Genomic DNA, 23368 nt, shown 5'->3' with positions numbered 1-23368 from the left:
AGTTTCATGTAGGAACTACTGTATTACCATTCTGAAAGGAAGCGTGCATCTGCTTATTGATGAGAGGCTAGCTAATTAAGCCAGCTAACCTTACAGCTTAAACCAAGAAGGGCGGCATTAATGTTTACATCCCGTGCTGTACAGTGATGCAGTGTTTTTAAGTATAAAGAAAGTAATGAATAGTGTTGCATTCATACATTACAGTAGCTTGTAGTTGCCTTTACCTTCTGTGTGATTTTTATTTATTTATTTTTTTAAAATGTGTTTTAGAAATACTGATATTATTGAATTTGTGCGGTATTTCAAACAAACCCTGCTGTCTTTGCGTTTCCTTCAGTAAAACAAGACATTTGGCAACTGTTGTTGGTGATCTAATGTTAGTCATACCAACAAAATAATATAATCATGTAAAGGGTGACACATGAGAGTTTCTGTTCAAATTAGTCAATCTTTCATATTACTTATATGTCTTCCTTTTAATTTGGTTCTGATGCAACGTCTAAAGCACATAAGATGGAGTTGGGGGAGTAGGGGTTCATGTTGTTGTTACACCAAGCTCCTTTGAAGTGTAATGAGGAGAGAAGGTGTAGCGTATTGCACTTAAGGGCACAATACCAGTTACCATCAAAGATGATTTTTATCATATCGAGCTATGTGCAATGAACACTAACAATACAGCTTTACTCAAACTGTGGCTATTTGAAGTGTGTAAAATAATGAATACAAAAATATGAAAACTCTGCTATTTTGCATTGTTTTAAGACAGACATTTATCTTCCCCACCACATTTTAATTTCATGCTGCTGCAAGTAGGCTTTGTTTTGCTTAACTTGTTATAGCAGAGCTGCTCCTCTGATCTATTTTCTGTCTGCCTCAGTGTTATTATGTGTGGGCTTGTGTGTTAGGTGCTTTGCATTAAGTACAAAGCTAGAATAGTGTTTTCAAAAGGCAGGGAGACCTTGTGTCCTAGAAATGAGGTCACCTTGTTAGGTGGCGGAGCAGGATTAGCTTCTTACTCCCCTGGTCCATATGTCTGAGCTGCTGTTACAGCTTAATTTATTGTGATTCTTTTTTTAGTCCTGCTCCAATAAAGAAACGGCAAAAATGCTAACTAAATGACATTGCCTTTATGTTCAAATTTGCATTGTCACTATCTCTTCTAAAGTCACATCATTAGGCTAATTAGCAATGCACACATGAGCAGAGCCGTCGGTAAACTTCACGCTGAAGAGTGAAAACCTCTCACTAAGCTGTCAATACAGTGATCCTCAAGATTTAATGGCGTAGCTTATCTGTGAAATGAACTGCTCAGGACCAGGGCTTATGTCCCTCTGATTTACTGTCACCTGTCTGCTCTGAGGAGTGATCAGAGTTGTTGACAACAATGGTGTTTGTTTAATAGAGGAAAACTGATTCCCTGTAAATATTTAATTCCCTGACAGTAATGCTGTTGAACCCAGTTACAACTCAGTATGTGAAGTTGATTGTAATCAGTGTAATGTGACTTCAGCCCCTCTCTCTCCTTGTTGCAGATGAGCGTGAAGCAGTACAGAAGAAGACCTTCACCAAATGGGTAAACTCTCACTTAGGCCGAGTGACCTGTCGCATCGGTGACTTGTATACTGACCTGCGTGATGGCCGCATGCTTATCCGTCTTCTGGAAGTGCTCTCAGGAGAACAGCTGGTCAGTATCACATGGAAACCACCCTTCCCTTCCCTAACCCTGACCCAGGCCCCCACAGCATGACCCCCACCCTGCTCCACAAGTCAGGAGGAAGGAGAAATCATGTGCTTCATTTTTCTTTCTTTCTTCCAGTATGAAGTACTTCTCCTTCGGCCTCTACTTGTTTTTCTCTTTTTAAATTCCTGCCATCACTTCCTCCTCATGTGTGTTGTGATCACATGGGTGTTGACCATTTTTCTTCTGCTCCCCGCAGCCAAAGCCCACCAAAGGCCGCATGCGTATCCACTGCCTGGAGAATGTTGACAAAGCCCTGCAGTTTCTCAAGGAGCAAAAAGTCCATCTAGAAAATATGGGCTCACATGACATTGTGGATGGGAATCACCGTCTCACCCTGGGTCTCATCTGGACCATCATCCTTCGCTTCCAGGTAACATCCAGAGGAGCTTTGTGGTGCTCTGCCAATTTCCCTCTTAGTGCAGATGCCACATTTCTTACCCTCTTTCAAACTTAATCCCTGAAAATCTCACAGAAATCTTCATGGACTCACTCGAATTTTTAACCCTTCCTGAAATTTGGTATAAAGTACCAAAAGATACGAGATTACAGTAATGATATTGCAAGATCTAATCATCAAAGAATTGTGTAAAATTATCTGGGCTCAGTTAAAACTGAGGAAATGTTCTGCTGACAGATCCAGGACATCAGTGTGGAGACGGAGGATAACAAGGAGAAAAAATCAGCTAAAGATGCTCTGCTGCTTTGGTGCCAAATGAAAACTGCTGGGTGAGAAAGAAGCGGGAGAGAACAAGCACTATTAATATGTTGAAGATATGTTTATCCGGTTATGCTATTCCTGGATTTACTGAAGCAGTAACTGATGAATCTTGCTTTGTTGAGTTAATGATTAATGACTTCTGATCTGGCCTCTGCAGATACCCCAATGTCAACATCCACAACTTCACAACCAGCTGGAGAGATGGACTGGCTTTCAATGCCATCGTGCACAAACACAGGTCATTGACTTCCTCCTGTACTTGATGTTACCTACTACAATTAAACTGTCCCCTGTGAGGCATATACTTGGCTATAATTAACAGGTCTTTTCTTGTCAGTGATTCTACAAATCAAAAAGGTGTCCAGTATCTGTCTTTTATCTTTCTTTGCCTACCTGTCACAACACCATCATCACTTCTCTGGGGTGTTTTCATCCCCCTTTTCTATTTAGGTCTCCTCCTACTCCTCCCATCCTTCCAACAGTCTGCAGTATGGCTAAAAGGATGAAAATAAAATAGGGAGAAAGATGACCTAGATCACAGAAATAATAACCCACTTATTTTCTGTGAAGAGCCATGCTTGGCAACTCACTTGCACACCCTGCTGGTAATAGTACTATCAATACCTTGTGTTTGAATAAATCTTTGATCTTAAAGCCAAAGGTGGGAGCTAAACTCATAAGTTAAATAGAACAGAGTGTTGTTCTTGACATGAAATGCCAAAGTGATACCTGACACATAAATGCTAACACTGCTTTCATTGGAGTTACTGAACCATGGGATATGTATGTGAACCATGACACTGCCTTTTACAGGACCCTATTCAAACACCACAGCAGGCAATTAGAATATGCATACAGACTTGATTGAACCTCAATGAGAAAATAACCATGTTGTCCTTATTCCTATTTTTTTGGGAATGAGCTTATTGCTCGTTAAAGTTTTAATATCTGTAAGCCTTCCCCCCAAAAAACAAAACAATTTTGCACCGCTCTAATGCCTAAGTAAGCTCAAAATGAAAACAAGGTTCAGGCAAGAATAAGCAATAATTGGCAGAAGCAGCTTGCTTCATTCATTAATTAAAAGCCTGTTTGCATACAGATGGCTTTACCTAAACCCAATGGATTATTTAACATAGCCTGGTCTGTAAATAGAGATATATATTTTAGTGGACTGCTAATCATTTTTCTATACACCACAAGAAGGTGATGCTGAATGCCAGCCTGAATGATACTGCCATTTGCTTGCACCCTGTTATCCTCTGCTGTCTGTTCCTATTAAAACCATAATTGTCCCTCGGCCTCTGCAGACCTGACGTGATTGAGTTCGACAACCTGAAGAGGTCCAATGCTCACTACAACCTCCAGAATGCTTTCAATGTGGCTGAGAAGGAACTGGGGCTTACCAAGCTGCTGGACCCAGAAGGTGAGTGGTTAAAGTCACACGGAGGGCCTGACACTGTCCAACAAGGCACTAAGCCAGTGCCTCTCGTCCCAAACAGATTGATGGGTGTTAGAGAATGGAGGATTATTGGAATTAATTGAAGCTTAGACGAGGCTACATCACATGTCAGCTACACTGACACCACAAAAAGCATGTCTAGAGATGGTAACATTCACTGATTAAATTCCTCATTCAGGCTGTTTTGAAAGCCAAAGTTTGTGCATGCTGAAATTTATGTTTAGTGGATTTAAAAAAGGCGTGGAAGAGGTCAGGTACAGATGGATCATGTTGTCTTATTTTCCAGATGTTAATGTTGACCAGCCTGATGAAAAGTCCATCATTACCTATGTGGCGACCTACTACCATTACTTCTCCAAGATGAAAGCCCTGGCAGTGGAGGGCAAACGAATTGGCAAGGTTAGCCTTGTGTGTGTGTGTGTGTGTCTGTGTGTGTGTGTGTGTGTGTGTGTGTCTGTGTGTCTGTGTGTCTGTGTGAGACTGTATACACAGAGGAACACCTGTACATTGAGTGTTTTCCCACTAGTTTCATTCACAGAAATCTCTTGGTTGCAGGTACTCGACTATGCTATTGAGGCTGACCAGTTGATAGAGAAATATGAGACACTGGCCTCAGAGCTGCTGCAGTGGATTGAGCAGACCATAGTGACCCTCAATGATCGGCAGCTAGCTAACTCACTGAGTGGTGTGCAGAACCAGCTCCAGGCTTTCAACTCCTACAGGACTGTGGAGAAACCCCCAAAGTGAGTATCAGAAAGCTATCAGGCATCAGAAACAACCAAGTGAATGAACCAATGCTTGTTAAACACTAGGATCTCGTGTGTGTACCTGTACAGTAAGTTAAACAGAGGTGTTGTCCGTTTCCACAGATTTACAGAGAAAGGAAATCTGGAGGTTCTTCTCTTCACTATCCAGAGCAAGATGAGAGCAAACAATCAGAAAGTCTACATGCCAAGAGAGGGCAAACTCATCTCTGACATCAATAAGGTATGAGTTACTCTGGAAAGGTTTTCAATCTAGAAACGTGAAAGCCATGTTTCATAATATGATGTAATCAATATGTTAAATAAGAAGCTTGTTGCATGCTTTGAGGGGATTTTTTTCATATTAGTTTTAAGGTATTCTTAGAACACAAGATTATCATCAACTATAAGTTCATTGAGTTTCACAAAATTACCATTACTATTTTCCTGTGTTTTCATTTGTGTGTCAGGCCTGGGAGCGCCTGGAAAAGGCAGAGCATGAACGTGAGCTGGCGCTGAGAAATGAGTTGATCCGCCAGGAGAAGCTGGAGATGCTTGCTGCACGTTTCGACCGCAAGGCTGCCATGAGGGAGACGTGGCTGAGTGAGAACCAGAGGCTGGTGTCTCAGGTAATAAAAGAAATTGGATTTATCCAAAAAAAGATAAATGTGTGGCTGCAGGTGCATTCTTACTTCTGACTTGAATACACTGAATCGTTTTAGTGTGATAAGGTAATTTTCCTATGTTATTAGGACAACTTTGGAACTGACTTGGGAGCAGTGGAAGCTGCCACACGTAAACACGAGGCCATTGAGACAGACATTGGGGCATATTGGGAGCGTGTTGCTGCTGTGGAGGCTGTTGCCAAGGAGCTGGAAGCAGAAAGTTACCATGATGTGCGGCGAGTAATCGCAAGAAGGGATAACGTGCTTCGACTCTGGGAATACTTGAAAGAGCTCCTGGCTGCACGCAGAGAGCGGCTGAATTCCCATCGTGACCTACAGAGACTTTTCCAGGAGATGCGCTACATTATGGACTGGATGGGAGACATGAAGGTACAGGGCAACTCAACACGATGCATGCTTACACCATTCTACGAGAGCTAACTCATTGTTAACTTTCTGCTTTGCATTCCTACATCCTGTTGGCTTTGTTTTTAATCAACAAAAAGGAATTTCCTAATCCTCTCAATTACATTAGTAGTTGTTCACATATGTTCTCAGCAGCTTTAGTGTCTGCACTGTACCATTAACAGTAGTAATTAGCTTTTTACAGGCCACGCCTTAGCTGTGTTGCCTGTCATTACTGGTTTTATCAAGGTTGGCTAAGGTAGACTTCAGTGTGTGCTTTTCTCCTTAGATGTTTAAATCTGTTGACTCAATTCCCACATGCTGTGATATTAAATAATTTAAGTCTGAAAATGCTGCTATTGCAAAATGAAATTGCGTGATGGCTATGAGCACAACATTTTACATTTAAGCTACCAGTAAAGTGGGCTAATATCCAGGTTAGCACCTTCAAATGGTTAAAGAAACAGTCTGCAACATTATTGACTGTGCTTTGATGGTGCACAAAATAATGTTTCTAGACCTCTAGTAGAGGGCATATAAGGTTACCAGTTGTCATAATAGGTCTTTAATTTACTGTTATGTTTCACCAATTAATTGACTTTATAGGTGTCCTAAATATTCAGCTCCTACTTAATTGTGGTTTTAATTATTAATTGTTTTAAACGTCTATCTATTCCTTGTCTGTTTGAAAATTGGCATGCATGCCTCTCTCCGCTGCCTCAAATCAAATGTTATGACTGCACAGCACTACCTTGAGGGCTTGGCCTCATCAGCCACCCACCACCTTAAAACAAACATAGCACTATTTGCTGCCTTTGAGCTTTGAGCTTTGAGCTTTGACCAGTTTCAAAGTGAGCATTTGACGTATTCTTTATATTTTTTAATTGGGAAAGAGAGTATAAAAGGGTGAGGACTACAGGGAAGGCGATATAATATGTTGTTAATATGTGTTTGTTTGTCACAGGTGGAGTTGATAAGGACATCCATCAGTTTCTTTTCTAATTTTCATTGGTAACTGGAATCCAGCTGTTAATGTTTCTGTGATTCAGTGACCTGTTACAATATAATTTAGAATGCCTGTATACAGTTTTTTATTGTAGCACAATGTCCTGTTGTCATTTAATAGCATTCTGCTCTAGTGATTGAGATGAGAGGAATTTTCTCTGTTGGCATTTGAGTAAGGCTTCGGCTCCCTGTGTTCAGGTTAATGATCGGAAGCTACAGCTGGATGAAATTCTGTTCTCCGCTATTATTTTGGGTTTTTGGTCATTTAAATTGTCAAGTGTAAGGCATAGCTCATACAATGGTTATGTCTCAGAATTTATAAATATATAAATAAATATTTCTCAGGAATGGCCCGTCTTCGTTCATCCTGTGGGTGGATACAATACCCAAACTTGTGGGTTTAAACATGGTGGTTTATTTATAAGATGAAGTAACTAAATATTCTACTGAATTGTGTCTGTTTCAGGGTCGTCTGCAGTCTCAGGACAGTGGCAAACATTTACATGATGTGTTAGACCTGCTGCAGAAACACACTCTGGTAGAAGCCGACATTTCAGCTCAGGCAGAGAGGATCAAGGGAGTGCAGGGAGCGGCACAGCGCTTCACTTCCTACGAACAGCGTAAGTCTTCAGTCAACATGTTCTCACACATTTTCTGTACAGACTGTACAGCTTTAGTCTGAGCTATTTGTGTAAAATATCTAAGTGCAATGTATTCTTTTCTAATTACCAGCTTATAAACCGTGTGAGCCGGGACTAGTTAGTGAGAAGGTTGACCTGCTAGGTCAAGCCTACGATGAACTTGGTCAGCTTGCTGGGAATCGCAGAGAGCGCCTAGAGGACTCGCGCCGCCTGTGGCAGTTCATGTGGGACCTTGGAGAAGAAGCAGCTTGGATCAGAGAGCAGGAGCAGATCCTGGCCAGTGGAGACTGTGGCCGGGACCTCACTTCTGCCCTTCACTTGCTCAGCAAACACGAGGCTTTCAGGGATGAAATGGCGGCTCGCTATGGCCCTTTGAGTAACAGCATCGCTGCTGGGGAAGCTTTGATTCAGGATGGACACTATGGAGCCCCGGAGGTCACAGAGAGGATTCATGACATCCGTGCACAGTGGACACATCTGGAGGAGGTGGGTGGTGATCACAGTTCTTTGTAATTGTGTTTGCACGGCATATAGTTATTTTCTTCAAATATTGATCTTGTCCTTACTGCTCCCAGACCACAAAGCTCAGAGAGCAGAGTCTTAAGGAATCGGTGGCCCTGCACCAGTTTCAAACAGATGCCAATGACATGGAGGCATGGATCATGGAGACGCTTAGACAGGTATCCAGTCAGGAGGTGGGCCACGATGAGTTCTCCACCCAGACTCTAGCTCGCAAGCAGAGGGAGATAGAGGAGGAGATCCAGAGCCACCACCCCCTCATCGACTCCCTGCATGAGCAGGCCCAAGCACTGCCACAGGCCTATGTAAACTTCCCTGAGGTACGTATGCTTTGTTTTTCATACTTCTTCAATGATGACATGCTGTTTGTGGTACTAAATTATTGTTTATTGCTGTCTGCAGGTGGATGGTCGCTTACCTGCTATTGAGCAGCGCTATGAAGAACTGGAGTCTCTTTCAGCAAATCGGCGCCAGGCTCTGGAGGGTGCCCTGGCCCTCTACCGCATGTTTAGCGAAGCTGATGCCTGCAAGCTTTGGGTGGAGGAAAAGGAACAGTGGTTAGATGGCATGGAGATCCCTACCAAGCTGGAGGACTTAGAGGTGGTGCAGCAGAGGTTAGTCCGGGCGTTAGGGAAGGGAAGGATTAAAAAGGATTTAATTTATAAGAAATATGATGATGGCTAAATTCTTATCACTCAGAACTTATTGTAGTTAAAGATATTCCAAAGAAAATTCAAATTGTGACCAAATTAATCACCAATACATCATTTTATGGCTGTAATCTTGTTCTTAAAAGTATACAAAATGTTGGCGCTTTCTCTCGCATACAGTTTTATTAACTATGAATCTATCTCACCTGGATTAGATGACACTTTTCAGAATGAGTGAATTGACGCTGGTCTATTATTTATGGCTACAGATTTGAGACACTGGAACCTGAGATGAACAACCTGGGCACTCGTGTCACTGATGTGAACCAGGTGGCTGAGCAGCTGCTGAGCTCCGACAACTGTAGCAAAGACCAGATCCACCAGACACGAGACAAACTGAACGACAGGTCAGAGCTAATATATAAGAACTAATGAGACACACAACTTCACACAGAAACACAGTATACTAGTACTAAATGAGCACTGTGGTTAGCATTTTTTGTAAAATATTGCATTTGGTGTGGTTCCTAGATGGAAAGAGTTCGAGCAACTGGCTGGTCAAAAGAAGCAACGCCTGGAGTCGGCCCTTAACATCCAGAACTACCACTTGGAGTGTAATGAGATCCAATCTTGGATGAAGGAAAAGACCAAGGTGATTGAATCCACTCAGGGCCTGGGCAACGACCTAGCTGGAGTGATGGCACTTCAACGCAAACTCACTGGCATGGAGAGGGACCTGGAGGCAATTCAGGTATGGAGATTTCACATGGTGACGGATGGGAACAGAACAGACTGTGCATTAAATAATGGGAAATTAATATTGGGCTTATTTGGGGCTTCATGCTGAGGTATCTTGTCATCACTTCTGCGTTTAAATAATTTTTCATGTCTTTGCAGGGCAAACTGGATGACCTGAGAGATGAGGCACAAAAGCTGGCCAAAGAACATCCAGATCAGGCTGGAGAGATCCAAGGACGCCTTGGAGAGATTCAGGAAGTGTGGGAGGAGTTGAACGCCACCATGAAGCGGCGTGAGGAGTCATTGGGCGAAGCCAGCAAGCTGCAGGGCTTCCTCAGGGATTTGGATGACTTCCAGTCCTGGCTGTCCCGAACCCAGACAGCCGTAGCCTCAGAGGACATTCCTACCTCTCTGCCTGAGGCTGAGAGTTTGCTCGCCCAGCACGAGAGTATTAAGAATGAGGTGGATAACTATAAGGAGGACTATGAGAAGATGCGGGCTGTCGGTGAGGAAGTGACCCAAGGTCAGACAGATGCCCAGTACATGTTCTTGGCCCAGAGGCTCCAGGCACTGGATACGGGTTGGCATGAGTTGCGTCGCATGTGGGAGAACCGCCACAGTCTTCTGGCTCAAGCCTTCGACTTCCAGACATTCTTGAGAGATGCAAAGCAGGCAGAGGCTTTCCTCAACAGCCAGGTTAGGAATACACTCTGAACTGCAGCCTGTGCCAGTGAACCATGGCCTCATTGAGACAAAAATTATGTATCAACGGCAGCATTACTGGCAGAGTCTACAGTCCAGCAGTCAGTGCCAAATTCAAAGCCAAATAACTGTGTGTACCTGAAATACTATATAACACTGTGTAATTTAGGTGGATGATTAGGTCTTTAAGCAGAGCATAAGTTTAGGTAACTATGAGTTGGATAGAAATCTAAATCTAATTCGGATTTCTCACCAGACTATCTGCCCTTTTGCCTATCCCATTATTCTCTACATGACTAAAATGTGCTTAATTACATTGCAAAATCGTCATATTTATGATCTCGATTTTTATTTCAGCTATTTTGTAATTTTGGTAATCCGAAATATTTGACCCTATATTAGATTTTATTATGGTTGTGTGGCTGTTTTTGATAAACATTGGTGCTCAGTTATGTGTTTATACACACCTCGCTCTCAAATCAGATCAACTGGGAGGAGCGAAGTAAGCTGCACTGCAAGTGGGCCATAGGCCTAGATATCTACGGTGCAGGCCACTATACTAGGTCAATTTTAATGCCATAAAATCCTGAGACCTACTATCATAGATCTTGGTGGCTCAAAAATAAATTTAAAGGCTATTAAATGCTATCCACATGTAAGGACTGTGAAGGAAGTATAGAAATTTAAAGACAGATGGAACAATTAATGTTAATTGTTGAATAAAACAAGAAATTATATTTGTAGCCCCTTCTAGTTTAGAAAGATAGAAGAAAGAAACAAAGATCAAGAGAAATCATTGGAATGTGATAATTGCCTGAAAGAAATGTTTAACAAAAATTTGTGACATTCCTTTCCCCTCTGTGTAGGAGTATGTGCTGTCTCACATAGAGATGCCTACCAGTCTTCAGGGAGCAGAGGAGGCCATTAAGAAGCATGAGGATTTCCTCACCACCACAGAGGCCAGTGAGGAGAAGATAAATGGTGTGGTGGAGGCTGGACGGCGCCTCATTAATGACTGTAATGCAAACTCTGACAAGATCCAGGAAAAAGTTGATTCCATCCAGGAAAGGTTAGAGCTTTAAAAGTAAACGATTAGGGAGGAAGCCCCTTTTTAATGCAAGTTTTTCTTTTTAATTTGATGTTTGAAGAGCTGCTCATTTAGCTTTCTCCTTCATTTTCTCCAGACATCTCAAGAATAAGGAGGCTGCTAATGAATTGCTGACAAAGCTTAAGGATAACCGTGAACTTCAGCACTTCCTCCAAGACGGCCAGGAGGTAAAACATGATTTTTAATAAATTTAAAGCATGCAATAAAAAGTAAAGATGCTTAAAGATAAATATGTGTAAGTCACATAGTATTGTGAGTAATGTCTTCTAATAATATAATATAATATATAAAAAAATAATGCTTATTCCATAATGCTTTTCTCTTTTCTGTAGCTCACATTGTGGATCAATGAGAAGATGCTGACGGCACAGGACATGTCTTATGATGAGGCCAGAAATCTTCACAGCAAGTGGCAGAAACATCAGGCCTTCATGGCAGAGCTGGCCTCCAACAAAGACTGGCTGGACAAAATTGATAAGGTGTGGCCATTTTTATATTGATGATTACAGTTGTTTTTTTTGTTTTTTTACAAACCAACATTATTAAACCGTACTGGTGATGACATTATTAAGGGCTAGACTGATCAATAAGCCTAGATAGAATTTCATTAATTAATTTGTCTTCACACTGGGGACAACCTGTGAGCACTGACGTTGCCACGGCAGCTAAATTAACATAATTTAAAACCTTTTTCCTTATTTCCTATCTCCAATAGGAAGGTCAGGCCCTCGTGGCAGAGAAGCCAGAGCTGAAACCTGTTGTTCAGCAGACTCTGGAGGACCTGCAGCGTCAGTGGGAAGAGCTGGAGGGCACCACCCGCACCAAGGCCCAGTGCTTGTTCGATGCTAACCGGGCAGAGCTCTTCACACAGAGCTGCTCCGCTCTCGATGTCTGGTTGAAAAACCTTGAGGGTCAGCTGCACAGCGACGACTATGGCAAAGATTTGACCAGCGTCAATATCCTGCTCAAGAAGCATCAGGTAGGCCTCACTGTCAGGCAAAGCACAATCTTTGCTGTCAAGAAATACTGTTTTATTACAGAGCTTTGATAAATGATTAAAAAAAATCTTGATTTAGGAAGATAAGAATTCTTATTTTAATACACTGAAAAATGACATAAAGACTTGATCTGCACTTAATTTTGAGAATATTTTATAAATCCTGATCTTGCTTAGCTGAGTGCATGTGGTGGAACTGGCCAAATCTATCTATAAATTGCCAAATGTAATATCTTCATGTCTTATTTCTTTGTACTGTCTCTGTATAGATGCTTGAGCACCAGATGGAGGTCAGAGAGAAGGAGGTGCAGTCGCTCCAGTCTCAGGCTCTGGCCCTAACCCAGGAGGACGCTGGACTCGCTGAGGTCGATGGTCAGCAAAGGCGCGTCACTGACAACTTCTCTAACCTTCAGGAGCCTCTCCAACTGAGGAGACAGCAACTGCTGGCCTCCAAAGAAGCACATCAGTTCAACAGAGATCTGGAGGATGAAATTGTGAGTCGGATTACCTGACTGACTGCTGATCACTAACTGTTTCTGTTAGATGCTGTTTTGCTTGGTGCTCATGTTTTATTCATTCTTCTGTTTTTCTCTCAGCTCTGGGTGAAGGAGAGGATGCCCCTGGCAGCCTCCACAGACCATGGAAAAGACCTGCCCACCGTACAGCTGCTAATCAAGAAGAACCAGGTACACTGAAATAAAAAAAATTAACATGCAGGGTAATTAAAGGACGATAAACGTGACTTACACTCATTAAATGATGTATTACCGTCACTGAGTATGGACCAAAGGCAAATCTCTTTCTGAATCAGACATTGCAGAAGGAGATCCAGGGCCACCAGCCTCGCATCGACGACATCCATAGACGAGGCAAAACCCAGAGCCAGGTAGATGGCGACAGACAGTCTGTCCTCGAGGAGCGCCTTGTTGAGCTGCGGGACCTCTGGGATCAGTTGATCGCTGAGACAGACAAGCGTCATGGCCGTCTGATAGAAGCCAACCGCGCCCAGCAGTTCTATGCTGATGCAGCAGAGGCTGAGGCCTGGATGGGAGAACAAGAGCTGCACATGATGTCAGAGGAAAAAGCCAAGGTAAGATGAGATGAAATCAAACATAAAATAGCCCTTAGTGCGACTCTCTCAGAATCATCAGTATTGAGAAAACCTAATAATTTCCTGTTTGTCTCCCAGGATGAGCAAAGTGCTCTTGTGATGGTCAAGAAGCACCAGACTCTGGAACAGGCACTTGAGGACTACGCTCAAACCATTCACCAGTTGTCAAACAGCAGCCGCCTCATGGTCACCAGTGAACACCCAGAAAGGTGAGTGCGCACAAAAAGCTCTAAATGTTGAAGTGTCAGCCTTGAAATATGCCCTCTTATAAACCAAGCTGATCTGTTTTTATGTAAACAGCGAGAGAATCACCCTACGGCAAGCCCAAGTGGACAAGCTGTATGCAGGGTTAAAAGACCTCGCTGAGGAGCGTCGTGGGCGACTTCAGGAGAGGCTGCGGCTGACCCAGCTGAAGCGGGAGGTGGATGACCTGGAACAGTGGATCGCTGAGAGGGAGGTGGTTGCTGGCTCCCATGAACTAGGACAGGACTATGAACATGTTACTGTGAGTTTTTTTTTCCTCAGTCACATGCTTTGGAGACACTGAGGCTCAGGGAAATTTAGCTGAATTAATTGTTTCCCACTTCTGCCCTGATTTCTTTCTTTCTACAGATGCTGAGGGACAAGTTCCGGGAATTTGCTCGTGACACCAGCACCATCGGCCAAGAGCGCGTCGATGGTGTAAATGGGCTGGCAGATGACCTGATTGAGTCGGGTCATCCCGAGAACGCCAGTGTGGCTGAGTGGAAGGATGGGTTGAATGAGGCTTGGGCTGATCTGCTGGAACTGATTGACACACGCACACAGATGTTGGCAGCATCCTATGAGCTGCACCGCTTCCATCAGGATGCCATGGAGGTGCTCGGACGTGTTAAGGAGAAGAGGGAAGGGCTGCCTTCTGACCTTGGCCGTGACCTGAACACTGTTCAGCATCTACACAGACAGCACAACACTTTTGAAAATGACATCCAGGCCCTCAGTGGACAGGTCAGCTGTCTGTTAATACAGATTTCTCCGGTTAGACTCCAAGAGAGCCAGATCTAAACTGAAAGTCCTTTCTTCCTCTTTGACCTCCTAGGTGAATCAGGTGCAAGATGACGCAGCACGACTGCAGAAGGCCTACGCTGGGGAGAAAGCTGATGACATTCACAGAAGCGAACATGCTGTTACTTCTGCCTGGGAGGGCCTGCTCGAGGCTGGTCAGGCCCGCAGGCTCCTCCTGCTGGACACCGTGGAGAAGTTCCGCTTCTTCAACATGGTTAGAGACCTCATGCTCTGGATGGATGGTGTAAACCTGCAGATTGACGCACATGACAGCCCTAGGTAGATCTCATTTTATTCTTGATTTTTCCAGTTACTGTAATGAATGCTGTTATTATAAATGCTGTTATAATTTGTCTTCAAGTATTTCATCTCACCTCTCTCTCCTTTCTGTTCTAGGGATGTTTCTTCTGCAGGGTTGGTCATTGCCAATCATCAGGACATCAAGTCTGAGATTGAGACGAGGGCAGACAGCTTTACTGCCTGTATTGAGATGGGAAACGCTCTCATCAACAATAATCACTATGCATCTGATGAGGTATTGCGCAATATGTCACTTTCACTGTTATCTGCAGTCACATCAATGCATAATTGCAAGAAACAGCTCTGAGTATACAGGCAGATTGTGGCTTATAAATCAGTGTCATTCTTTTCATGTGTGTTCATTACTGAATGTTCCTTGATCCACAGATCCGAGAGAAACTGGCTCAACTCCAGGAAAAGAGAGATAAGATCAACAAAAAGTGGCAAGACAAGATGGACCACTTACAAATTGGTATGGGTGCTGAACATGTTTAAAAGCTTTTACAAGGTACATTCAATCAAATAGTACCGTGTGTGTGTGGATGTTGGTGTGGACATGTTGCTACAGGTTAAAAGATAGTAGATAAGTATTTCCAGTTTGAAGGCCTATTGGATGCAAATTTTTTCCTCTGTCAACACTTGAGGTAAACATCACGAGGCAAGTCTGATGCCATTTGTACCTTACTTACTCAATGTATTCCTGTCTCTTTTGCTCTGTTTCTCTCTGCATCTCAGTGCTGGAGGTGCTGCAGTTTGGACGTGATGCCTACGTGGCAGAGTCTTGGTTGGCGGGGCAAGAACCTCTGGTGCGAGCGGCAGAGCTGGGCGCAAATGTGGATGAGGTAGAGAGCCTAATTAAGCGCCATGAAGCCTTTGAGAAACTTGCTGCATCCTGGGAAGAACGCTTTGTGCTGCTGGAGAAACTCACTACAGTAAGTGGAGAGTTGACTTAAAGAACAAAATTATACATGTACTTGAGAATGATTTGGTTTTCGATGGCATTACTGAGTTCCCATTTGTTTTAGCTCGAGGAGCATGAGATGCAGAGGAGGCGAGAGGAAGAGGAGAGAGCACGGCGACCCCCTACACCACCCCCGGCAGAAGTGGCACAATCTGAGACAGAAAGTCATGTACATGATTCTGCTGCCAGGTAAACCAACGGGGGTAAAACAGTGTTGGTGCATAGTGTCACCAGGTAGTAGTTTCACATAATTTCACATGCTTTCTCTCGCTCTCAAACACAGAACCAGTCTGGACCAGACCACTCTCAATCAGTCGGTGTCAGTGAATGGAGTACACAGCGATAATGACACATCGCAGGTGAGACATGTTTTATTAGATGCAAGGGCTTTAAATGTATTTCAATGTTTCTGCTCTGTGATGCAACAGAGTCATTTTTTTACCAGGTTTTCAATGTCATTTTTTTATCGTAAGGCTCTAGCATGGAACGTCCTCTAATGTCTTTTCAATGTTGTCTTCCCTCATCCAATATTATGACATGGATTTTTAGGAATTACATTCATACTTCCTCTCAATTTGTGTTTTAAAAGTTTAATAAAGAAAGACAAATCAAGCAAACCATGAATTTCATGAAAATATACAAGTTGGAAAAGAAATCCAAACCTGTCATACATATGTGAAAAATACACAGTGTAACTGTATGTGGGTGTATGTCCCTGTGGGTGTATGTCCCTGCTGTCCCATGTCTGTTCTATTCCGATCCACAGTGTTGGTTCTGTACATATTCGCTCTTCATATAATGACATTGATTGCTATTATGTTAATGAAAGAAGTATCTTCATTTTTTTAACAAGAGTATGTATAAATGTGGATTACTTATGAAATGTTAATTGAAGCAAAATACCTGGAAACAATATGCAATAGAAGTTTTGCAAATAGGTTTTTTAATGATACTTTAAAAACAAGCTTTGTAGTGTGGAAGCAGTGAAAAGAATCAGTATCACCTGAAGTCTGCGGAGGAAGAAACTGCCCCACCATCTCAGGAACCTTGATTCCGTTGGACATGCACGTAAACTACCTTATACGTTACACAATCCAAGTAGATGGCAGATAAGAAGCACCTGGTGGCTACTTGTGTTTCAGAGGAGATGATGGCAGTTTACAATGAAAAAAGTTATCGATGTGTAACCTATTTTCTAACTTTTACGTTTCTGCCAAAGACCTCTTAACAATTTCTTATTGCGTTTTTACCAGCAGTCATTATCGCTATCGTTGTCATCGGGAAAGAAATCAGAGCCTAAGCGTGTGTGTAAGCCAAAGCAGACGGAGCGTGTGAGTACCAAGCCATGGTCGGCTTTGTAGCTTCCCTCTCGCCCCCGTCACAGCCTCCTCCACTCAGCTCCTGGTCAACTGCAGCGCCTCACTTCTTCTCTCGAGAAGCCACCGCTCTGTGTCACAGATGCAAACCATTGCTTTATTTATTCATGCACCATAAATGAGTCCCACTGCTTTTTATAAGCATGATGCAGATTCATGAAAGGGTGGCTTTCATGGATCAGTCTGCTGTTGTATTTGTGCTTGTATTGACCAGGACAGGAGTGACTGTAAATGTGGCGCCCGGAGTTGTAAATGTGGTGATAATTGTAGCTGTTGAAAGCCAGTTTATATGTAGTTTGTTTTAGTCTTTTCTTTATATGTGTACACTTCCTGTGATGTGTGTGTCACTTGAGTCATTAACAGCTCATTGTAGAACAAAAGGCTTATTGAGGGGAAAAAAACAAACGCGTGTATCCTTGGCCAATAATTTAGAGAGCTGAAAGCTACTTTAGTGTGTTCTTGTTTTTTTTCTGTGTTTGTGTGTTGTAATGTAGATTATGATTTAGTCATTCACGCTTGCTCAGTAAGTAACTGAGCGTGAAGATTATAATAATAATAATAATAATAATAATATTTCTATTCCAAATTTATATTTCCGTTGCAAACAATTCTAACATCGGACTCCCTTATTCTTTTCTTAAAAATGTAGACATTTTAACAATCCTTGTTTAGCATGCATGTTTTCCATCTAGATGGTTATTTTAAGTATAAGCCTTACCCATATGAATTATGGTAATCGTCCTGTTTAATATGAGTGTACTGTGTGATTATGTTGGACCTTCTGAACCCACGCTATGCTGTTATCTCAGGTAATCATATAGTGCCGTCAGCAAAATCATGGCTTTTTATGTATGGCTGCTCTGCTGCTCACTGCGTCCATCCAGCCATGTGTTTTTCTTCCTTCTAATCGCCATTCATGTTCTGGTTTAAACCACAGGGCTCAGAGTCGGAGTCAGTGAACGGGCCAGGTAGGGACAGCGGGCTGGCATCGTCTCGCCTCGAGCCGTCTGCCACGTTACCGAGCAGGGGCGGAGCAGAGTCTGAACCAGAAACCATGGAGGGGATGCTCTGTCGAAAGCAAGAAATGGAGTCCCACAGCAAAAAGGCAGCTACCAGGTGAGTGCTGTCAAGAGTGTTGTGCATCATAATAGATCATCATTGATTGTCTCAATCTGCCTGCCTCTGAGGGCAAGATATGATGTAACTTTCTACCTTATTTTATCATATTTTTAAGAATCTTTTTAAAGTTTCGTTGTGCTGTGTGCTGTGTGGCATTGCTACAGTATATATATTGAAAAAATGTGTGTCCTTTTTGTTTTTTTGACTGCAACACATGCTGTTCCTGATACCATTTCCCTGCTCCTGTAGGTCCTGGCAGAACGTATACTGTGTCTTAAGAAAAGGAAGTCTTGGTTTCTATAAAGACAACAAGAGCGCAAGCAACGGCATTCCATACCACGGAGAGGTACCCATCAGCCTCGGAGAGGCCGTGTGTGAGGTAGCCTCCGACTATAAGAAGAGGAAACACGTATTCAAGCTCAGGTGAGAGGAGACTTGGCAACGAAAAACCCATAGACTGTTTTAAAGATAGACGACATGACAGCACCCCAAGAGTGAAGTCAAAACAGCTGATTGCCCTTTTGGTGGCTGGCTGCAGTAAAGGTCATAAATCCTGCTCCTTTTATGTTGGCAAATCATTTATCGCCAAAGATGGTTTGTGTCATGTTCAAGTGTTCCCTTTTCTGATAAGATTTGATAATTAGATATTTGAAGTTATAAAAATGGTGTAAAAAAATCATGATTGACAGCTGAGCACTGCTTGTCATTGACCAGGTGGGTGTATGTGCGGGACCTCCAACCCTCATCTTTACTGTGCAGACTTTGGCTCCAAATGACATCACCAGCGCAATATGGCAGTGCTCTTATTCGGGATAATTTGGCTTCATGTTTGTGCAGTGGGAGGGAGTAGAGACTGGTCATCTGTCTTTATATATGTCAATGGAAAAACCTCAGAACACCCCAGTAGATCGAGAGATAGATGTATTAGACTTGATAGTTGATCCCTGACTAATGGTTTACCTCTTCAACTCTGTCTCCAGGCTAGGGGACGGAAAAGAGTACCTGTTCCAAGCAAAGGATGAGGTGAGATGTACAAGGCAGAATAAGTCTAACTAACTAGGATAAATAAAATACAAATGATGTTTGTGTATAAAGCAATGTTGGTGTGCTGTGCCTGAATAGTGGAGTATAATCAAGTTTTTGACTCTCTAAAGGCGGAAATGAGCTCCTGGATCCGCTCCATCCTCGGCTCCATTCCAACAGGAGAAGGAGACTCGCCCGGAGGCCCGCGGGCGCTCAGCCGTGCCATGACGATGCCTCCCATCTCCCCCAGCTCAGGTGATGCCGGAGGCGTTACCATGCGCAACAAAGATGGGAAAGAGAAGGATCGCGAGAAGAGGTTCAGCTTCTTTGGCAAGAAAAAATAGAACACTTGTAAAACCATCAATGGAAGCTACATTTGTCAAAATTTCAACAAACTGAAGCAGAAAGGCAGGAAGGAAAGTACAAACAGGTCACAAAAACACACTGCTCTCAGCGCAGGCCCCGAGGAATCTGTCGACAGCTGCTGTATGTGGCTTACAGAGAACTTTGTTTCTTTTCTTTCTCTTTGATTCTCTCCCTCGCCAGTTTTATCCCTCTTTTACTTTCACCCAATCCATATTTCACATTTAGCTGCACCAAACAATGAAAGCCCTCATCCAACTTCAGGTCATTTCAGCCAACCAGTAGAGCTTATTAGTCAGTAGCAGGTGTGGTTGGCATTAGCAGGGATCCAGGCCGAGTTCAGTTCCAGTCCACAAAAGCGGCTCTCTCCCTCAGCATGAATCTTTTCTCTTCAGTGAGTCTTGACTAGCTGAGCCGTTTTGACGCTGCATCACTAATAAAACGATGGATGGTGGCTTTCCACTGTGGTGCACTCTGGTTTTATTTCCTCGCTTTGGAGCGCTCTCTCTTTGGGAAGGATCACATCAGTCTCTTTTTCTGTTCTTGGTATTGATGTTATTAACCTGACCGATATTATTGCTGTTATTATTATTATTATTATTATTATTATTATTATTTATCTTTTGCTATTGCTGGTTTGAGAAAACAAACTAATTAATTTGACAGTAGATAATCTTGATTCATGTTGTGGAGAGAAACAAATTTGGTTAAACTAGTGGAGAATGTTGGGCTTGCCCTTGTATGTATTATTATTTTTATTTTTTTTAGGAATGACAGTTTATGAGGTGTTTTGAGAAAAAAAATAAAGCTCATTAAATTTTAGCAGTGTGCAGTAAGTGATCACAAGTTTCATTGGGAAAATTATATATATATATTTAATAAGTGGTTTTATTTTTTATTTTATCTCTAATTTTGCCTGTATTTGATTATTTCTTTTGAGTGATCTTTTCTGCTTCATTTTCGACTTTCTTTTTTTTTCTGTACAAAGCAGAGAAGATTAGTTTTCTAGTGTGTGTGCGTGGGTGTGTATGCGTGTGTGTGAGTTGTGGTGCTGTGGATTTTGCACGTTTATGTTATTCCTGATCAAACGTGGCCAGATGAATGCTGCTTTTCAGTCCGCAAAATGTAGACGAAAACCAGACGCAAATTAATCTTACTGGAATGATTTCATAAAACAAGCTTTTTCCTTTGCTTTTTGGGTTTCTTACTCTGTGTAAGCTTGACATTACCAATGACGTTCCTCAAGGCGGTTTCATTATTTCTGTTTTAGTCTTCTAATATCTATTTCCGTTCTCTCTCTCTATCTGCTGGTGTGAAGGCATGGGGGCAGTTTGTAGATACAAATAGCTGAAGCACATTTTCTGTGGCAGACCGCAGAAACGCGACCAGGACAGACAGACAGCTGAAAGGTCTCATTACAGGTGAAGTGAGGGGTGTGGAAGTGAGATTGGGGAGGCAGCGAAGAATGCGCTTTACAGAGAGAGGTGTACTGAGCCTTACTTGAACCCACTACAGATACACTGAACCCCTTTATACAAACCCACCCTCCATTCGAACAGTCGTAAAGGAAGCTTTCTCAGTACGAAAGACGCGTATTAAAAATGTGCCCTGTGGCAATGATCTAATGTATGTCAGTGGATTATATATGCAGGTATATGAATTAACAGTAACCATGAAAAGCTAAATCCTAAATTGTCTCTTAGATGAGCTTTGCGCTCTCGCGTATGTGGCATGACTTCATGTAGGTTTATACTTGTGTGTGTCTCATTGTTGCCATCTATTCTCTTCTGTGTTGTGTACTCTGAAAACATGAGATCACTTCATAATCAGGGTTGGAGAGCAATTAATTATATGTAATTGGAATTTACCTTCATCTAAAACAAGATAATGGCATTTTCAGTTTATTGTGAGATTGTAGGCAGTAGTGCAACTTTATATAAATAACTCCGGATGTTAAATCCAAGTCTTAATTTGCCTTTTCAAACTGCCAAAATGTAACAGGAAGTTACTGGATAACAATTCTGAATTTAAGAGTTTCATGGATTTTCTTACAAGTAGGTTGCAAGGGATTATTTGTGATTTATTACGTCTTGAAAGTAACTCTTTTAAAGCTGGTAATTGCCTGGATGCCATGCCATAGAGGGCTGATTAGACCACAGGAATGTCACACCAAACTGTTGTGACAACACAAACAGCTGCATTTGGTTCTAGTTTAATCGGTTTGGCCTTATTTTCCAGTCCAAAATGAATGTGGAGCCGGTGGTCTGTTGCTCAAATCAAAGATTCTCGAGGTCAGAGAAGAGAAGTATATGAATGCCCTGGGTTCAGTCGACAGCACCTGGTACAAACTTGATCAAACTGGCTGCCTTGTCTCTGTCAGTGGGACTCTGATGAAGCTCCTAGTTTAAGCAGCCTTAAATGAAGAGCAAAGCTAACAAGGTCATTGCATACATAAGTGAGCCGACGCAGTAATCGTACATTGTGCACAATCTCGAATGGAGGAGTCATTCTTCCCCCCTGGCGGACGAGCTGTTTTTAGTGACAATTGCTACCTTTTTTCTCTGCTCTGTACATCAGACGCAGCATCCAGTTGTTAAGGAGTTCAAGTCTAAAGGTCACACAGTGTATTTTCTTATCAGCTCATTTGAATGTGAATGATTCAAATTAGTTTGGCCAAATTGGTCATGTGAAGCAAAAACATATTTCTCATACTTGACATATACTGTACACGAGCTCTCTCTCTTTCACACACACTCACACATTGACACCGTACTGTATATTTAATGCGGAATGACCCTGGCAATCCAGTCTTGTGGGAATGGTCCTCAGCTGGCTGTGATTCGATGTTGCATCCTTTTAAAATAACATTGTGCTACTGGTGAGCTTTGACCAGAACATGGGAAGTATGTATTATTGATGTCAAAGAGGTGGGTTTTTTGGTTATGAGAGTACTTGAAACAATGGAGTACTTAATGAAGAAAAAAAACAACTTTTACTTGTTAAGTATTAGATATGAGTGAATACAGACTGGTGACAATTTGAGCTTCCTTTTTTAGAAGAAGGCAGGATATTTGCTGTCTAGTGGGAGCTTGTATTTTTTCATCCAGTGGTCTGTCTTGCAGCATTTGATAAGCCTGTCCACCTACCTTCATTTCTCATTACTTTTGACGAATGTCTGTTCCTTCCTCTGTAATTCAGAGTTGTTAATACCACTACTATTATTAATTGCTATTATTACATTATTGCTACTGTTGTTACTATTACTACTACTGTTACTAATGCAACTTATTGCAAAAATTATAACTGCTGTCCATTTTCAGGTACGTGTCTGTAATACCAGACCCTTCCACACGATGTCAGTGTGCTGTGGAGCATTTTCATTACAAATCGAAAAATAATGTTTGTTGACTTGTGTATCTACATCTAATATTAGGAATAATAAAACATGGTTTAATCAAAAACATGATGTTGTTGCTGTGTTTTTCATGATAATAAAAAGCTAGCCTTTGCTTCGGCTTTATTTCTGTTAGGTGCACAAGAGAGAACAAGTGAGACATTTGACAAACCCATAAAAAGCTGATTTTTCTCCATGACTCAAATGGTTCAGTTGTGTATCTCAATATACCTCAACTAAACGTGGTCAAAAACCTTTAAGGTGCTCTTTGGAGTTTTCTTGTAAACAAACAAAAGTTGTTTACATCTACCATTTCTTTCTGTCACAATTTAGCACTGTGCTTTTATAAAGTTGGGGGTCTCACGAAGGCCAGATTGAAATAAGAATAGTCAGATACATCCTGTTTTTCAGCTGAGTGTGGGTTAAGAATACAAAAATGTTGGATTCTACATTTCCCATAATTCAACACAATAACATCTTTCATCAGACCCTTGCCTCCTTAATGGCCACTACTTTTAAACCCTACATTCTCAGTTTGTTACGCAGTCTTTCCGTTAAACATTTGAAGCCTTGAACCTCAAATAAA

The 23368-nt window shown here is 42.2% G+C and overlaps 1 protein-coding gene across 4 annotated transcripts in view; it reads left to right on the top strand.

Moving 5' to 3' along the window:
* The window catches only part of sptbn2 (spectrin, beta, non-erythrocytic 2), a 53840-nt gene extending 30989 nt beyond the window's left edge, over window positions 1–22851 (top strand). For 3 of the 4 annotated variants that reach the window (XM_073479125.1, XM_073479124.1, XM_073479126.1), the window contains 37 exons: window positions 1533–1684; window positions 1938–2111; window positions 2376–2467; window positions 2617–2697; window positions 3767–3882; window positions 4205–4317; window positions 4474–4661; window positions 4788–4905; window positions 5132–5290; window positions 5414–5716; window positions 7203–7356; window positions 7469–7863; window positions 7953–8216; window positions 8299–8510; window positions 8816–8953; window positions 9078–9297; window positions 9444–9980; window positions 10853–11055; window positions 11171–11261; window positions 11427–11573; window positions 11810–12073; window positions 12361–12585; window positions 12688–12777; window positions 12903–13181; window positions 13281–13411; window positions 13503–13707; window positions 13815–14189; window positions 14281–14525; window positions 14643–14781; window positions 14934–15018; window positions 15282–15478; window positions 15572–15696; window positions 15791–15866; window positions 17821–17999; window positions 18252–18425; window positions 18983–19025; window positions 19157–22851. In XM_073479125.1, the coding sequence (XP_073335226.1) occupies window positions 1533–1684; window positions 1938–2111; window positions 2376–2467; window positions 2617–2697; window positions 3767–3882; window positions 4205–4317; window positions 4474–4661; window positions 4788–4905; window positions 5132–5290; window positions 5414–5716; window positions 7203–7356; window positions 7469–7863; window positions 7953–8216; window positions 8299–8510; window positions 8816–8953; window positions 9078–9297; window positions 9444–9980; window positions 10853–11055; window positions 11171–11261; window positions 11427–11573; window positions 11810–12073; window positions 12361–12585; window positions 12688–12777; window positions 12903–13181; window positions 13281–13411; window positions 13503–13707; window positions 13815–14189; window positions 14281–14525; window positions 14643–14781; window positions 14934–15018; window positions 15282–15478; window positions 15572–15696; window positions 15791–15866; window positions 17821–17999; window positions 18252–18425; window positions 18983–19025; window positions 19157–19369 (6902 nt within the window). In that variant the 3' untranslated portion in view covers window positions 19370–22851. Of the gene's footprint in view, window positions 1–1532; window positions 1685–1937; window positions 2112–2375; window positions 2468–2616; window positions 2698–3766; window positions 3883–4204; window positions 4318–4473; window positions 4662–4787; window positions 4906–5131; window positions 5291–5413; window positions 5717–7202; window positions 7357–7468; window positions 7864–7952; window positions 8217–8298; window positions 8511–8815; window positions 8954–9077; window positions 9298–9443; window positions 9981–10852; window positions 11056–11170; window positions 11262–11426; window positions 11574–11809; window positions 12074–12360; window positions 12586–12687; window positions 12778–12902; window positions 13182–13280; window positions 13412–13502; window positions 13708–13814; window positions 14190–14280; window positions 14526–14642; window positions 14782–14933; window positions 15019–15281; window positions 15479–15571; window positions 15697–15790; window positions 15867–16760; window positions 16839–17820; window positions 18000–18251; window positions 18426–18982; window positions 19026–19156 lie in introns of all 4 variants that reach the window. The other variant, XM_073479127.1, reaches the window with a different exon arrangement.
* Window positions 22852–23368: the final 517 nt, after the last annotated feature.

The sequence above is a fragment of the Pagrus major genome, chromosome 13 (assembly GCF_040436345.1).
Source record: "Pagrus major chromosome 13, Pma_NU_1.0".
Classification (NCBI taxonomy): Eukaryota; Metazoa; Chordata; class Actinopteri; order Spariformes; family Sparidae; genus Pagrus; species Pagrus major.
Note: the sequence above shows the minus strand (reverse complement) of the source record. Positions and strands in the feature narration are given on the sequence as shown.